This window comes from Hyperoodon ampullatus (genome assembly GCF_949752795.1).
Source record: "Hyperoodon ampullatus genome assembly, chromosome: 5".
NCBI classification, from domain to species: domain Eukaryota; kingdom Metazoa; phylum Chordata; class Mammalia; order Artiodactyla; family Ziphiidae; genus Hyperoodon; species Hyperoodon ampullatus.
The window spans coordinates 78,169,012-78,186,328 of record NC_136918.1 but is presented as its reverse complement, the minus strand read 5'-3'; the positions used below and the strand labels follow the sequence as shown (position 1 = coordinate 78,186,328).

General features: G+C 40.8%; 1 protein-coding gene across 1 annotated transcript in view; it reads left to right on the top strand.

The window, feature by feature from the left end:
• The window catches only part of SLC49A4 (solute carrier family 49 member 4), a gene marked incomplete at its 3' end in the record, with an annotated part of 94,912 nt that extends 90,523 nt beyond the window's left edge, over positions 1-4,389 (top strand). The window contains exon 9 of the mRNA XM_079704640.1: positions 4,274-4,389. Coding sequence (XP_079560766.1) covers positions 4,274-4,389 — 116 coding nt within the window. The remainder of the gene's footprint in view (positions 1-4,273) is intronic.
• Between the last annotated feature and the right edge of the window lie 12,928 nt (positions 4,390-17,317).

The window sequence follows — 17,317 nt, the reverse complement described above, 5'->3', positions numbered from 1 at the left end:
TGGATAATTAGCTGGTGATGATAGGAATTTAAACATCTAGTCTTCTATTTTAAAGAAATGCTTTTATGTGCTTATTTGTCAGTGCGTATAATGAATACACACAAACATACCCCACAACTCTCTAAGGCTAAAAAGTTCCTAGAACTATGAAAACTCCGTTGAGATTCTTTCACTTATAATTAGTTGATCTCGCCCCAAAAGTCCCACAGCAAAAGTCCACATGCCTTATAGCTGAGGTGTGATGATACATAAATTACAAATCTGAAAACTGTATAAAATTATTTCCTAAATTTTTAGTTCCGCAGCCCGGTCTGCTAAACATTTTATATAATGAATTCCCTTCCATTAGAGCCAGTGTTTGAATGTCATAATTCAGTCACTTTAAACTTGAAAAACTCACCCAGAAGTTAGTTATATGTCAGAATTCAACTATTAGTTACATGATTGGAGGGCTTGATTTTTAATCATCATAAAGATCAGTGGTTTTTTAGGTCACTTCTCAAGGAAGTACTAAACTTCCTGACTAGAGTTTTTGGTTTCCCACCATGTGCTATCTGGTAGATGACTACATCAGATATGGCTTTTCAGGGTTGTACAGACTAACCCCAAAATGACCACATTAGAGTGCCTTGCCTGGCAAGATAGGCTCCACTGGTGATTTGCTTGTTGATTATGGCCATTGCCATCATTGATGGCGAATGTCACACAGGCTTCTATACCAACGCCACTGGCCTATTTAGAGCCCTGGGTCACAGAGTTTCTCATGTCCTGTGTTGACTCTGCTTTGGGAACCTGGACCATGTCAAAGATTTCTTGGAGTTTTTCTGACTTGGGTTTTTTAAGGTCACTTTCAAGAAAAGTTACTTGCTCCTTAATATAAGCATATTTGCAAAACTGAGTTGCTTCCTATAATGTTCGCTTTGTGAATCTCAGCGAGTATTTCAGACAGCACAGTGATGTTTTATTCTAATAACTTCACATACAAAATCAATTTGGAAATGCCGTTGTATGCTTTATATGCTCTGAAATGTATTCTAATGTTCTATTTTACAGTTTGTAGCTTGTTTTGTAGTTTGTATTGTCTGTTATTTTTTGTTGTTGTTGTTTTTCTAGAAGGTTTGCAGCAAGTTTTGGCTAAAAACATTAAAGGTTTTACCTCAGTCCTTTCATTTTGAAGTAGCCAGCCATGAATTTGAGGCTGCACTGTGTGCAGAGGAGGGAGGTATTGTCTAGTGGTTACCAGGAGAACAGGTTCAACAGATGTGGACTAGTGAGAAGTAATTTTATATCTAAGAAGTAAAATAATGCAATGTGCTGCTCAAAGCTATCGAATAATTAACCTGGAGTGAAGGGAGCTGGGCATCACACTGTGAAATTGTGGTGTCAGCTGGCTTCTCTTGAGAGAGAATGGAGACAGTTTTGTTAAATTACCATAATTTTGGTTAAATCACCAAAGAAACTAGAAGGTTGGTTCTGGAAGATAGTGTCTGGAACCAGACAAGTACTTGAAGCCAAAAGTGTGGCATCACTGCAGGGAAAGATGAGGTGAAAAGTAGAATGGTACCTCATCCTAATTAGTTCAGCCCCAGCAGAGCCTCACCATTTGGTGCAGAGCCCTGAGTAAACTATAGCACCTGCCTCACTGTAAATTGGCAGAGTCCTTAGGCTGCAGCACAGGAGATGACAGAGAGCCAGCAGAAATGTAGAGGCAAGTCATGGGGGCTTGCAGTATGGATTTATAGTTCCTCTAGTGAAAGGCAAAGGGAAGGAATGTTGGAAAACTGTGCTCACTTTAAAAGACACAAAAGAAATTTTTGATGGGTAAGGACTTTGTTGGTTTAATTATGTCATGGCACTGGGCTCCAAAGGACCACAGCCAACTTTGCTCTGCCAAGTCAGACTGAACTTTTTTTTTTTTTTTTTTTTTTTTTTTGCGGTACGTGGGCCTCTCACTGTTGTGGCTTCTCCCGTTGCAGAGCACAGGCTCCGGACGTGCAGGCTTAGAGGCCATGGCTCACAGGCTCAGCCGTTCCGCGGCATGTGGGATCTTCCCGGACCGGGGCACGAACCCGTGTCCCCTGTATCGGCAGGTGGACTCTCAACCACCGCGCCACCAGGGAAGCCCCCAGACTGAACTTTTAAGCAAGCCATTTCCTGCACATTAGAGCCCCTTAGATGTGGTTCATGTGAATGGTTTTCAGTGGGGACATGCAGAGATTTCCATCCCTGACCTTTTTCTCTGTAAAAAGACAAAAATTTCAAAGAACACTGGTAGTTGGTTAAGCCAGGTGAACTTAGTGAAGGGTGGATTTGACTTCTCAGAGAGAGGCACAATAGGGAAAAACAACCAACCAACAGACCATGACACTAAAGAGCAATTTTGAGTTATTTTTAGAGATTTCATCTGAACCCAGGTAGAAGGAATCGTTTTACAATTCTGATGAAATATAAAGGTCTGCTTTGGCAATATTTGACTAATTTCTAGGTTTAAGGAGAACTAGGACAAGTTGATTGTTGCTGCATGTGTGTTGCTCTAGCTCCCTGTGAAATAGTCTCTAAAGTTTAGGAAACGTCTTTGTTGTAGACTTCAAGTGCCATACTTTCTTTTAGCTATTGCTTAAAATGCGACCTTAAAGTAAAAAACTCTCACTTTTAGTATAAACAGTATGCTGTTATCTCTTTTCGTATTTTTTTTCTTTTCGTATTTTTTCACTGCTGCTTTTTGCTTGTTAAAATTATCATCAGAAATCCAGAGGCTATATGGTTAATATAAAAGCAGAAAATGCTTGGTGCGTCATTTCAGGGAATATTAGAATAAAGACAAGATCCCAGAGATCACAGCGTTTCTGAGTGTTTAGATTCTAGTCAATCCAAGTAAAGGACAGAAAACAGCTTTGCATGAAAATACCATTGAAATATACATCTTTGTTCTGTGCTATAGAATAGCATGTCTGACTTTGAAAATGTAGAAATTGAGAGGTTAGGGAGGCTGCTTTTGTGAACATATTATAGGAAAAAAAGGTACGTCAGCACCTTTTCTTACTGGTTGGTTTTCTGATTTCCATTCCTGAGCATAAATTGCTCTTTTAGCCATATGAATTATGGATTAATCTAAAGCAGCAGCATAGAAATCTTTAGGATGATTTTTGAAGATTAAGGCAGTATTAGGATTCTGTAGAAGCACAGAGGGAAAATATAAACTTACAGCAGTGCCCAAAGGAAAAAATGTACCAGGGAATGTGTTTCCTTCATTTTTTGTTGTGTTTTTATTTTTTCATTGAAATTGCTAAATGGATATTAAACTAGAGAAGTTATCCCCCCCGCCAGCCCCTTTATGCCAAGAAGCTGCTCGCTTCTACCTGGAAGCCTCAAGTCTGACTGACAGAGAGGGTTGGGATAGAAGGAAGCTGAACAGATTCCCGGCTCCAAGGCCCTGGAGCCAGAGGAAGCAGCTAGAGACAGCACAGTCGGCAGGGCAAGCACGTGTGTTTGGGTAGCAAGAGGCCCAGGATTGGCCTGTTGGAGAGTCCTGAATTCGTGAATGAGCATTTTTGAAGAAGCACGTTCTCAATTCCATTAAATCAAAAAACAACATTATTTGAATTGCCTGTTTAGATGATTCCTGTAAATCTTCTGGTAATTGGCATCATACATAACCATTATGTTAGTAGGAAAAAAAGACTAGAAAGAAACCAAAGTATTCACAGTAGTTTCTCAGAGTAGAATTTAGGATTCATTTTTTACATTTTACTTATTTTATATATATATATGTATTTTCTACTCTGTTTTACAGTGATTACTACTTGATTTTTTGCCGAGAATTAGGTATTTCTTTCCCAAAAAATTTAAAAGTGTTATCTCAAAATTCAGGTGATTTTCTTGTTTGTCTTTCTAATCCATCAGATATTTCTAAACAAGGACAAGAGTGATGGTGATAGGGGGCACTTTAAAAACAATTTAACATTTAAAGGTGATTGATTTTTCTTTCTTTGAAGTAATAGATTTTTTTTTTGGCCACCAAAGTCAAGTTGGGTTAAATTGATGAAAAGTCATTAATACTGATTAAAAATATTCCACAGGAAAGCCCTGTAACATATTTCATGCATCACTTAGACTCCACATTTGTCACTGTTTATTGAAAGCCGGTTTTCAGGCCTTCCAGGGCGCATTTATTGTAAGTGCCTTTGAATGCAAAGCAGGTTGCTCCCAGCATACAGGTGGTGTTCTGCTGGTGACACATGAATGCTTACAACTGCGTGTTTTTGTCTTACAGAGTTGTCTTGGTTCAACTGGTGCCTTCCCGGGTCGTGTTTGCTCAGTCTCCTCCTTATTCTGTGCTTCAGGGAATCCTATGACAGACTCTATCTTGATGTGGTTGTCTCAGTTTAATAGCACAGACTTGAAGGAGTTTTTAAAAAGAGACTGGAAATCAATACTGCATACTGCACATTTGCTTGGAATTGCACATCTAACAGGAAAAAAAAAAAGGAGAAGAGAGAAACTTCATTCAGAGGTTTTGTTAGGTTACAGATGATCACATTAATTTAATTACTGCTAGGTAATAATAATGTGGAACTTGAGTGATAATAGTGTATTTAAAAACTGTATCAATGGCATATGTGTGCCTGAGTCTGGGGTTAGAAGTGTGATGTCTTACACAGAAAGCACTACCTAGGTAATTCCCTCTATGTTTTGTGCCAGTGCTCAACTACTGATTAATCGTAACTATGAAAAGAAATAAAGGGTGTTTATTACATGAAGATAACTCCTTCCCTAAGCCACATATCAGAATAGGAAGAAATGCCACTAACTTCTAAAGAAGTTTAAACCCTATATCAGATTTTAATTATAAAATAGCCAAGAGGTGTATCAATGATAGATATTAGCCACCTGTACACTACATTTTTTTCTAATAAAGCCATTTCTTATATGACTCCTTATTTTTAATTAGATCAGAAACCTTTGGCCACCTTAATTATGGTGATCAAGTGCTTTCCAGTGACCGCAGAGCACATACTTTGTGTCTCGATCTTAACTAATCCTTGTTTCAGTGAAATACAATTTCATCTGCTAGGCTCTTAAATGATTATATTAAATGTGACTAAATGTTTAATATAGTCGCATTAAATGCTGTATGAAAAATGTAATTTTGTTCCGATTTAGCACTTTGTTAAAAGTGAAATGACAAATCCCATAGAACATCCTGTGTCTTCTGGCAGATATATATGTGGTGGCATGGGATGGAAAATCCAGCACCAGCTGTTATTTACCAGGGTTGCATTTTATTAAATGACCCTTGTTTGAAAATAACAATTTATAGCATTGAAACTTTCAGATCTGTTGAGTGATTTCTGAATTACTTTCTTGTATCTCAATTCAGGTTATAAAATATTCAGTTCTATATAGAGTGTATATTTGAGAGGGCAGTATTTTGCCGGTACCTGCCTTCCTTCTGTGGATGACAGCTTTTACAAAAATAATACCCAGTGGACAGCTCTCAGACGTGTATTTCACTATGACATAAAATATGCTCTGGTGGGGTTATGATATTACCACTATTCAGATTTACATAATTCCCCTCATGCTGGAAAATCAAACACTTTCTCAAAAAGTCAAGAATGATGTTTTGTCTTCATTGTTCTCAGCTTCCTCCAACCCCCTCTCCTTTTTTACTCACTTGAAATTGTATCTTCATTGTCAGCTAAATATATATTTTATTTGTCTTCTTCCGAACAGCAGAGTGTAAGGCAGCTCCTTCCATTAGCCAAGGTGGTGAAGTATAGTTAAGGGGACCTGGTCAGCACGTAATTGACTCATCTCCACACATTTGCACACACCGTCACACATAGTCCCAGATACCCCTCCTTTCCCCCTTGGTAAGTTGAAGGCTATGCTTTTACTAACCTCGGTCCTAGAGGAGGATGCTATTACCGTCAGGCCTTCTAAGATCCGAAATTGTGCAACCTGGAAAGTAAGAAAACCCTCAAATTTAACATCTGTCTTCAGTCACCTTTAGACCATCCCCCTTTATAACCACCCTGCTAATAACTTAGCAGCCAGAACTGAAAGAACTGAGGAACTTGCTAAAGAGATGTGAAAGCTAGGCTTAGTTCCTGTTAACTCTGTCATTCTTCTCAAATAAAAATAAAAGGAAAGCAAAGCAGAATTCTTAAGGATAATTGAAAGCCAGCCAGTCCAGGTATCAATAGTCCATGATCCCGGTGCTAAAATAACCACCACCCCTTCCTGTTTTAGAATGAATCTAGAAAGGTGAGGGAAGAATTATGATGCATTTGGTTTTAGTCAGAACTGTTGTGTTTGAGGACACTCCTATATAAAATTTTGCTATAAGACTTCTCATACAGAGCATTTTAATTATGGTTAATTCTACTTTTAACACATAGTGAAAAATAACATTAAAAAATATTACCTAAATGACTGATTAGTTCAAAGATAGACCAGATGGGTAGTGATTTTAAATTCTTGCATTGTACCAGGCACCAACCACTGTTTTTAGCATACGTGAGATGAGATGTGTCCCTTTGTCTCATTTACATCCGCTTAACCCCTCCAGCAGATAATTGTTCTAATCACAAGCTACAGCTGTTTTAAATGATCAAGATTTCATATACCAAACCTGATAGAAAGAGAACCAAAATCTTCTAGGGGTAGGGGAAGATTACACATTTACTTACCTGTATATTTCACAATTTTTTTTTTTTACTTTTGTATTTCTCACACGTATCAAAAGACCAGCCATAATCTTTGCACTTTATAAACAAACATTAAAGAGTCCTAATGAATTTTATAATTGAAAAAAATCTTAGCCCTCTACTAATCCAAGCACTCATTTTAGAATTTATAGGAACAGCCCCAGAGAGGTAAAAGGTCACAATCCTAGTTAAAGACAAAAGTAAAACTAACTAAAACCCACATCTTCTGACTCCCAAAGCAGTCTTTTTTTCTCTACCTCAGAGAATTGCAGCTTAATTTGGACATTTTGGGGGGTTCGTGAATACTCCTTCATGTTCAAAAACGATGGGGCTTAAGAGTAAGATACTGTTAAAATTAGGTGATTGCTTGATTTCTAAGTAAAATCCGTCTTTTTTTCTTCATTGCTATCCCGTTGGTCTAACATCTCTAAGTCGTAGCTTGCAGAGAGTGACGCGATCTGAAAAGTTTCTGATGAATAATTCAATCCTCATAAACCAAGTCAACAGCATTAGTAATTGGTAAGGACATGTTATAGTGTAAGTTCCCTGTGGCTTATCAGTGAATATTTCACAGTTTATGGGAAGAAGCATTTTTTAACATGGTCCCTGGTGGAGATATAGAACAGATAATTACATACACAAATGCATTTCACTGGAGGGTAAAGCTAATAAAATAACAAGAGGGAGTCAAGAACCATTTTGTATATTTAAGCATATATGGCCTAAGGGCCACGTTTTATCATAGATCATACATTCATGTTTAATTATTGAGAATGTTTACAGCTTGCCTTTCTAATGAGGGATTCAAGCGAAGAGATTTTAATTTTTACTAAAATCTAGGCATTCATCTTGCTGCTTGCATAAGTACAAGCTTCACTTTAAACTCAAGATCAAATGCAAGTGCATAGTAGATGCTTTAACTTAATGTTAAAAATCACATTAATTCCACATTTGTCCCAGAAACAATAAGTACAGGAATTACTGTGATTATACCATATTATCAAGCAAGTGCAAAAGCTGTGACATGAAGAAAGTGTCCTATTAAAAAATAAATATATAGAAAACTATGAGGAAATTTCATCAGACCTATTTCATAAATGTAGGAAAAATAGAATTCCACTTTAATTTGTATGATTATAATCATATAGAAGAGAACGAGATAAAGCTTATTTCCATACTGTCAACAGTTTGCTAATCTGTTGGGAAATAAAAACAATACTGACGGGGAAGAGTGTTGGACCATCCCAGAAGAACAAAACTTGACAGGGAAAGTTTTAGATGCTCTTTTAACAGCATCCATTGGGTAGTTTGTGCTCAACAGTGGTGAGTGTCTGCTCAGTAAGCAGACATCTTGGCCATCCTGAGCACTCATGTCCTTTCAGGTGTCTTCCCGGTTCAGTTGGAACCTCAAACTTAGGAGATGACCTCTAGGAACTAATACCAAGGCCCTTAAGAGACTCTTGAGGGTGTCACCTCTGGCCAGGGGATGGGAACGATAGAGGCTGTGGGCAGAGAGTACAGGCAATGACATGCCCTAAATCTCTCCCCTGAACCACTTCTCTTTTTATAAATAATTTTAGTTTGCTCTTGGTCAGGACTGAAACATCAGCCCCTTGTTTCACCTGACAGTTTCCTGAGGCTCTTCGCTTGTCCTTACTGCCCTGTACCTCAGCTTTCTGAACACTGGCATGAATCTGCCCTCTGTTCCATCCTGGTCTCCGCTTCCTTGAGCTGACTTCCTGGCATAGGCTTCTTTACCCTCAACGCCTCCCTAAGCTCCAGGGCCGAAAACAGTCTCCTTCCTGCCTAGTAGTAAAGCCATACACCCAGGCTGCCCTCTCATGAACAGGTTGCTAGCATGAGCAGAACATAAACAAATCCAGGCACTCCAGAAAGATTTAACAGTTATTCTCACAGCCAAGTCGTATAAGTTAGAATATTCCCCTGAAATGGGAAGGGAATTACAAAAGTCTCTAACAAGTGTCTCATGTTATTATTTCTTGTACTTTTATTTTTTATTTTTTTAAATTCCTTTTGTTTGTTTGTTTATTTATTTATTTAATTTTTGGCCAGGTGGCATGCGGGATCTTAGTTCCCCGACCAGGGATCAAACCCGTGTCCCGTGCACATTGGAAGTGCAGAATCTTAACCACTGGACCACCGGGGAAGTCCCTATTTGTTGTACTTTTAGAATGTGGACTAACTTGCCTTGTGTAGTCTTTCTCTTGTGTCTTGGAACCTGGTAGGCTTCAGACAATAGCCTTCCATCTCAGCCAACACTCAAAAAGAGAGCCAAAAGCTGCCCCACCCTAGCTGTTCTGTTCATTCAACAAGGGAGAATTAATTTTTTAAAAACAGCTAAAAAATGAAACAAAACATGAAATTCATTTCAGCAACCTTGGAAAAATGATAAAAACACATCAAACCATTTTAGCTCTAAACATGCTACATTTGGTACATTGCGAGGCTTGGGGCTCCAGAAGGGATGCCAGAAGATCAGCCCTACAGCACAGCGCTCTTGGGGTTCCACCAGGCTCTTCTAGTTTACAAGCGAGGCTTCTGCAGTCTTGATCAAAATGGCAAGAATGACTTGGAGGCACTTTTGATTTACCTTAATGTCAGAAAATGATACTTTTTTAAACTACAATTTAATTTAGACTTCCTCTAGTTCAGATTGGCTTTCTTCCCATTTACCTGAACTGTAGAATCAGAGATGAGGATTTAGTCCAACACCCCATTTTACAAATAAGTAAATAGAGAAGATTTCGGGTTAAACGACAGCTCAGTTTTATCAGATCACTCGACTCCTACACCAGCATTCCTTCCATAAGTGATCAGTCGGTCAACCAGAAATAATTTAAGCAAAATTTCTTTCAGATTTTTGAAAATTAAAACACGTGAGTATATACCCATTATAAAACACCAGTACAGAAATATAAAGTTAAGTCTACCTCCAAACATATGCTGGTTGATCCATTCTCGTTTTCAGAGATAATCCCTATGCATCCTTTCAGAAAATTTTCTATGCATTTACATACATCAAGTATAAAAACAGAGAGAGGATTTAAAATCAAGTCATCTCAGGAACTATTTCTTAAGACCGTGTTGGCATTAACACTTGGGCAGGAGTTTCTGAGCACCTTGTTTTTCTCCAAGACAAATCTGTATCAAACGTAGCAGTGGTTAATGGAGACATTTTACAGACCTGGTTATGTGCCATCAAGCTCTATCATATTCTGAAGTTTAAAGGTGAACTTCAATATGCAATATTGGTTTTCTTATTGGAAATATAGTCAGTTTTTAATGCTGCCAACTAAAGTCTGTGCCCCGTGAGAGAAGAAAATGAATGATCCACCCCCAAAATCCAAACGGATTTTCTTGACAGGGTTTTCTTGGCTGTCCATCTCAGCAGAGGCACGCCATACTGTAGAAAGCAGAAAGTCGAGAAGACAGCTTATGCCATCCCATTTAAAAAAACAAAAAAGCTAATGAAGATTCTGGTAATCCTTAACTATTTTCCTGGTCACCTTCTTTAGCTGTTCTAACTTTCAAGCTACCAGTAAAATTGATGAACTGTAGTAGGACAAGAACTTGGCTTTGTTTGGTCACTTCTTTCTTTCCTGCCATCTTTCCCATCAGGCTTTCCCCTTTCTGGTTGTATCTTCCTATTTATTTCTGACTATGCTTGGAAGCAAGCTTTGTGTGAAACCCACATTGTCTGAGTTGCCCATATTATTGAAGAGAGCTGGCCAATTTCTTCATGAACTAGACTAGAGAAGACAGAAAAAGAGCCCTAGCCTAGGAGCCCCAGGGCCCAGCGCATGGCCAGGCCTGGTGTCTTCAGCTGTTTGACACTGACCAAGTCCCTTCATTCCTCATTGACCCACATTCTAAAATGAAGGAGTGAACAAAGATGTTCCCTAAGGTCTCTTCCAGTTCAGAAATTCAGGTCCATTCTATTTAAATATTAGGAAATGACTGACGTACATGCACCTGTTTGTGCAGTAGCCCTCCTCCTGTGAGTCCCTACACGTGAACACAGACTCTTCCACCACACACACATTCAGCAACAAGAAGAAGTGGCTTCTTCATTGCCTGTGCTAGAAGATAAGCTATAGGTACTGTTTATTTCCCCAAAGGACCTTATATATGAAATGCAGCATTTATTAAATTTATCAAATGTGATACGAGAAAATCTGTCATCTGCTGTTGAGATAGCATCCTGGGAGCCAGGTCAGAGTACTGCATTTGCTCACTGGAATCAGGACAAACCAGAAACCCATCCTTTGGTTTGGTTTGATTCATTGTGAGTCAGCAGTGACTTGGCACCTGTAGAAATCAAACTGTTGGATCAGATGGTAAAGCTGATCCTGGAACTGATATTTCTAGAGTTACAGCACCGAACTGATATTTCTAGAGTTACAGCACCGAAGAATTGTAAGTTGCTCTGCAACAATGTCGTCTCTAATGGCCAGATTCTGCCAGTAGAGCTGTGCATATATCTTTTATAGAGTGAGAACAGAGGTTTATTAGGTCATATCTGATCTGTACCCAGGTGTTAGGAAACAAGGCTTCACTGAAATTGTAACATGGGCACAAAAGCTGTCAGAGAAATGAACCAAAAGTCCAGCCTGAGAGTCAGGAGGCCTGGGTTTCAGTTTCTCTCTCCGGGGCAGCTGCTGAGCACCTTGGGGCTTTGGAAAAGTCACCTGTTCTCTCTGGACCCTGGCTTCCTCTAAAATACAAGGGTCAAGTGAATGTTCCTTTTTGCTGAAGAGTTTTATAGCATCTGATATACACTTATTTGGTCACACACACACCAGACAGAAAGTAGAAAACAACATAAGTGCAACACCTTTCCACTGGTCCTTCCAGTTACACATTATCTTTTCAAACAAGCAAGGAGCTTCTACAAGGAAGGCCCCATTAGTCATGCATTATAGGTGCCAGGCAGTTATGGAAACTCTCAGGCCATCGACATATCCATTATTCCTTCATTCATGCTTTTATTCATTCTATATACAGACTAATTACATGTGTGCAGTGTGTGCCTGTGAAGGAGAATCAGAAAAACAAAAGATGTTTCTACCCTTCAGGACATTTTAGACAGATTTTTTAAAAAACAAATACTCTCCTGAACTAGCTATAAAAAGGAATAATGAGAGTTTCCCAAATAATTATGCATAGCAGGAACCCAATTTTTTTTTCTTGTACCATCATTAACCATAACTGATTTCAAGGGAAGGTATTCTGTTCCATTGGAATTTCCACCATAGGCAGAACCTGTGTCTGTCTGGGAGCACTGAATCAATTTTCACATGAGGAATCCCAAGCCTTCCCATCATCCCATGGCTGGGGAGTGGGTTACTATTCCTTTAGGAAGCTGGGAAGATTGTTGGCACCTCCAGCTTCCTCTGAAGACAAGACTTAATTACAAACACACCAAGATACACATAAGGCCTTGTGCGTTTCCTTTCTAAAAGGAATTTGAATTTTAACAGAGAACAAAGACTAAACACCAAAAGAAAGGGTTTCTAGTGATAGAACTTGGGACATCAGCCCATCCGAGAGAGAAGGGCTGCTTTGGGGGCGGGAGACTCTATGGGAGCCCTTCAGCTGTGTCCACCTGCGAGTAAATCTAAGCCACACTTGAGGCATCGCTATTGCAGTCCTGGCCTTCTAAGCCTTTGCAGAAACCCAAAGATGCTCAAAAGGGCAGGTTTTAGTTCTGCAGATGGGTTTATTTACTGCCAATGTCCCCACCTCCAAATTTACTTCCCTCTTCACCGGAAATAAATCTTTTGGAGGCTTATGAAAATTAAGTATTAGGAAAATTCTGCCCCCATCCTACTAGATTGTATCTACAAGTCCCAAACAAAATTGCTTCCTTGACTTACATGCATATAAGGTCAAGGAAGGTCTGTGACTCGGAGGAGCAGCCTGGAAGAAGTCAGGGCAGGTGCCTGATCCCACCCATCCTGCTATAGGCAGAACGGGGCTGCCCACTGGAATCCTGCTAAAATGGAGGGCTGTGCTGGGGTGGTCCTTTTCCTCTCAGTCCTTCCCTGAACTCACTAATTCACATTGCACTGCTCTTCCTGATCAATAACTTATTGCGGAGAAAATCAGTAAATGACGTAAATGTCTCCAGTGGAGCCGTCCCCCTCCATGACCCCACTGTCCTTTTAGTCTGCGCCCCAGAATCCTTGTTCCGTGTCCCATAGAAACGCAGTTACCCTTGTCCTTTTCAGGGAAAAAGACATTGATTGAGAGCTTAGCCCTGACATTTCACCCTCTTTTATCTCAGAACGCAGAAGCCCCTTCACGTTTGTTGTCTTTTTTACTCAAGGTTAATATAGATCCCCAGGCACTGGCAACTCCATGCTGCATTCTGTTGCCTATAATTGTCCTTCCATCTAATTGGGCGAAAGCCTACTCTAATGAACCAGCTACTGATTCCCTTACCTATTCACTCTTTTATTAGTATTCCTTTACCAGTAAATTCTTTGTTATCTAGGTCCTGAAATTTATTTCATGTTTTTTCAAACTTTAAATTTTTTCTTACAAAATTGCTTCTTTTATCTTAGCAGACTGTGATCTTTTTGCTTCTGAGTACTTTATAATACAATTCGAATATAATAGAACATTCTAAAATAAAGCCAGGCAGGGACTTCATCCTAACCACTATTAAATGCTGGGAGAGGCAGATCATATATATATTTTTTTTTTTTTTGCGGTACACGGGCCTCTCACTGTTGTGGCGTCTCCCGTTGCGGAGCACAGGCTCCGGACACGCAGGCTCAGCGGCCATGGTTCACGGGCCCAGCCGCTCCGCGGCATGTGGGATCCTCCCAGACTGGGGCACGAACCCGTGTCCCCTGCATCGGCAGGCGGACTCTCAACCACTGCGCCACCAGGGAAGCCCCGGCAGATCATATTTTTTTAAAAAGAGAGGAGAGCTGGGATGGAGGAAGCTGGATCTCATAATTCAACCAGTATATTTCGGGCTCCTGCTGCATGCTGAGCACAGGGCTAGGCTCTGAAGATGCAGAAACAAATAAGACAGCATCCTGGCCCTCAGAGAGATTCATATTCTGATGAGTCCATTCATAACAACTGTAATTCAAACCTAGCAACACCCCCCAAAAGCTGTTGGAAGCTTTGTAGCTTATTTCTATGACTGTCTATGGGATCGTACTCTGTTTGGAAAAATACGCTCTAAATCCTGCTTTCTTGGGCCGTTAGAAATCCATGCTTGTCCCTAATCAGTTTTTATAGTTACATGTAACCTTCATAGAGTAAAAAATGCGTCTGGACAGCTTTTGAAGTGTCAGGAAGAGAAATCTGTTTTGATGGCTTGAAAAGAAGTGGAAAAGTTTTAGGGAAAGCTGACAAGCTTCCAAAGAGTTCAGATCTGCTAGTGTTCAGACATGGGATTAGGCAGAGGGAAAAGCCTTCTAGCAAGAGGGAGCTGGGGCCATGTAAGCATGGAGACCCCACTGAAAGAGTCAGCGAGATAGAAGCCAGGCTACAGGCGTTTGTTGATATGTCTGCTGAGTGAAAGTGGAGAAGGAGGTTTGGAGGCAGGGAGTTGTGGTGGAAGCAGATTCGGGAAAACAGAACCCCAAAACTGGCTTGTTCTCGGAGTCATCTGGCCCAGCCTCCCGCCTCCAAGCACATTCTGCCTGCGCTGTGTCTGGCCAACTGCTTTTTCAGCTCTCGAGGGATGGAGATTCTACAACCTACCCTGTCATCTGTTCCAGAGCCACCCCCGCTCTGCACTTAGAAGTTCCTGCTTTTAAAGAATGGAGGCAGGAGAGAGGTGGTCCAAAAATGGGGAGACAGCAATTCAGGGCAGAGGAACTGTCATGGAGCTTGGAGATGGGGACCTCACACCCCAGGGCGGGTGGGGACTAGAAGGGGAGCCAGCCATCTGGGAACCGCCCTCGCGGAAGCCCTGTCTGGCAGAGCAGAGGTTCCCGTTCTGCTCCACGAAAGCAGTGGGAATCTAGACATCCGCCGCCTCTTATGCCTTCAGTACCCTATTGCATTTCATACACTCTGCCTGAGTAATTTCTTTTCATACCAATTCTTGGATGCAAAGAAATCTTGGGTAGTCCAAGTGGATTTTAGAGCCAAGTAAAGTCACCATGTCTTACTCCATTCAGACTTTTCCATCTGCCTTCACCCTCTCAGTCACACTCCTAGAAGAAAAACCGGAAAGTCCTTGCAACCAAAATCACTATCTGAAAGCCCAAGAGCTTTTTTGTTCTCCCTCTGTTCTCAAGCCACAGTGTGTTGGTCTGATTTTACTCCATTTATAGTTCTCTGGCTTTCATGGCTCTGCACCACATGACAGAGCAGGAAAGCAAGCAGAGGCCGGGGGATCAGGTGGAAGGAAGTAGAGGCAGGATGGCTGCAGAAGCAGAGCAGAGGTGGGAGCCTGCAATAGCCCCGTGGCTGCCGTGATCCACGCTGGGGTCCTAGTGTGCCATACAGGCTCTCGCATTCCCTGGGTTTCCTGGAGGCGGCCCTTCCCTCAGCCTTGGGCCTCCCCTTGGCGGTGAGTCTCATTGCAATTCATGCCCTCCCTGTCCTCTCCTCCCAGTCCCAGGCTACACTGAAGCCCCTGACTCCTTTTCAGTCTGCGGAAGAACAGAGTCCCTGCCTGTTGGGATCTGGTCCACTCTGGGGATGGTTTTTAGCTGAAACTGCTGCAGTTGAGCACAAGAAGTTCTGACTGACAGAGTGAAAGAGTACTCCAGCAGGCTGCAGCAGGTTCCCTGCCTCTGGGGCTGTAAATAAGAGAACATTCCAGGACCGTCCCAGAGGACTAAGGATAGACCAGATGGTCTCTTGAGATTCCTCCCAGCTCCAGAACCTGACTTTTAAATAGCAACACTAAGATCCAGGTGACATACAGGCTCACTGACAGCAGGTGCTCCTCCTCCCATGACACCCCATGTACCTGGGCAGACATTCTTCTCCCAGCTGGAGACATGGTGCAAAAATAGGTGCAGGGAGGGGGCTTAAAATCTGCCCACACTGAGCCTTGATGCCGGGGGATGTGCATATCTGCTGGCCCAGCTCTGTGACCTGGCGGGTCTATGCAACTGTCAAAACATGAGTGTGTGTGAGAAATTCCCCTCCGATGCTCATCACAACTTCTGAGTGTTCTGTGCATTTTTAAATAATTCTTACCATGTAAATATTATATTACATTTTAATAAAAAGATTTTTTTTTGCATTTTACTTTTGTAATATTTGGGGTTTTATAGATTTTTATTTTATGGCCAAGCATACTTTTGTAAGGAAATGTTGAAGTCTTGAGTATTTTTATTCTTTTCAAACTACAGTTAATGTCAACTGTAAGCACTGATAAATATTATTCATATGCAGTTTTCCTTCCTTTCCATCGGGTCTTTTTAAGGAAATGTGTTTTGGCATAGCATTTTATTTAAAACGCTGCTTCATTTTACACGTTGTGAATACTGAAGATTCTGAAAAATTAAGATGCATTTAAAATCTCTGTGCTGTTACATTTTAGAAATGGTAATGTGCATTGCTTTGCCAAAGTGGTAATTAAATGTTTAATGGTTTAGAACTCCTAGTTCAGAATGGGGCTTCTAGTCATTATTCACAGTATGGAGCCTCCATGTCAGCCCCCGCTTCTTGGGAGACTGCACATGAGAATGGTGATTTCCTGCTCAGTTTGGAAATATGGTTATGTTGACATTATAGTTACTGTGCTGTGGTTTTGCAATAAATGTGTATCGAAAGCACTTGTGATGACGTGGTCCACATTTTGTTTTTAATCAAACTCCAAATGGCAGTGGGAGTGGAGCCAAAGCTCCTTGAGCATTTGGGCAGCGAGATGTGGTGGGAAAAAAAAACATGAGTTTGGGAGCAGGACAGGCTGGGCCAAATCTTGCTCCTCCACCGACAAGCCCTGAGACTTGGGAATTCTTTCAGCACTTCTGGAGATCCTGTGTTCTCATCCATTAAAAAATAGAGCTACTAGAGAATGGACTTGAGGATATGGGGAGGGGGAAGTGTAAGCTGTGACAAAGCGAGAGAGAGGCATGGACATATATACATTACCAAACTTAAAATAGATAGCTAGTGGGAAGCAGCCGCATAGCACAGGGAGATCAGCTCGGTGCTTTGTGACCACCTAGAGGGGTGCGATAGGGAGGGTGGGAGGGAGGGAGACGCAAGAGATATGGGAACATATGTATATGTATAACTGATTCACTTCGTTATAAAGCAGAAACTAACACACCATTGTAAAGCAATTATACTCCAATAAAGATGTAAAAAAAAAAAAAGCTAAAATAAAGGAGGGGGATACTTATACATTTTGTGATGATGGGATAAAGTTATGAACCTAACAGAACTGGCACATTTTGGTTGCCTGATAAGTGTTATTGGCCTTCTTCCTTTTCTTCCCTCTTACATCCCTCCCAAAGTCTTCATTTAAAAACAATTAATATTCAAGTTAAAAACGTATTGACCTTCTGAGTAAGGCGATAGTATTAAATATGTAAGGATTAATAACTGTTTCTAATTTATCTTAGAAGTTAATTCCCAAAAATGTTGATCAC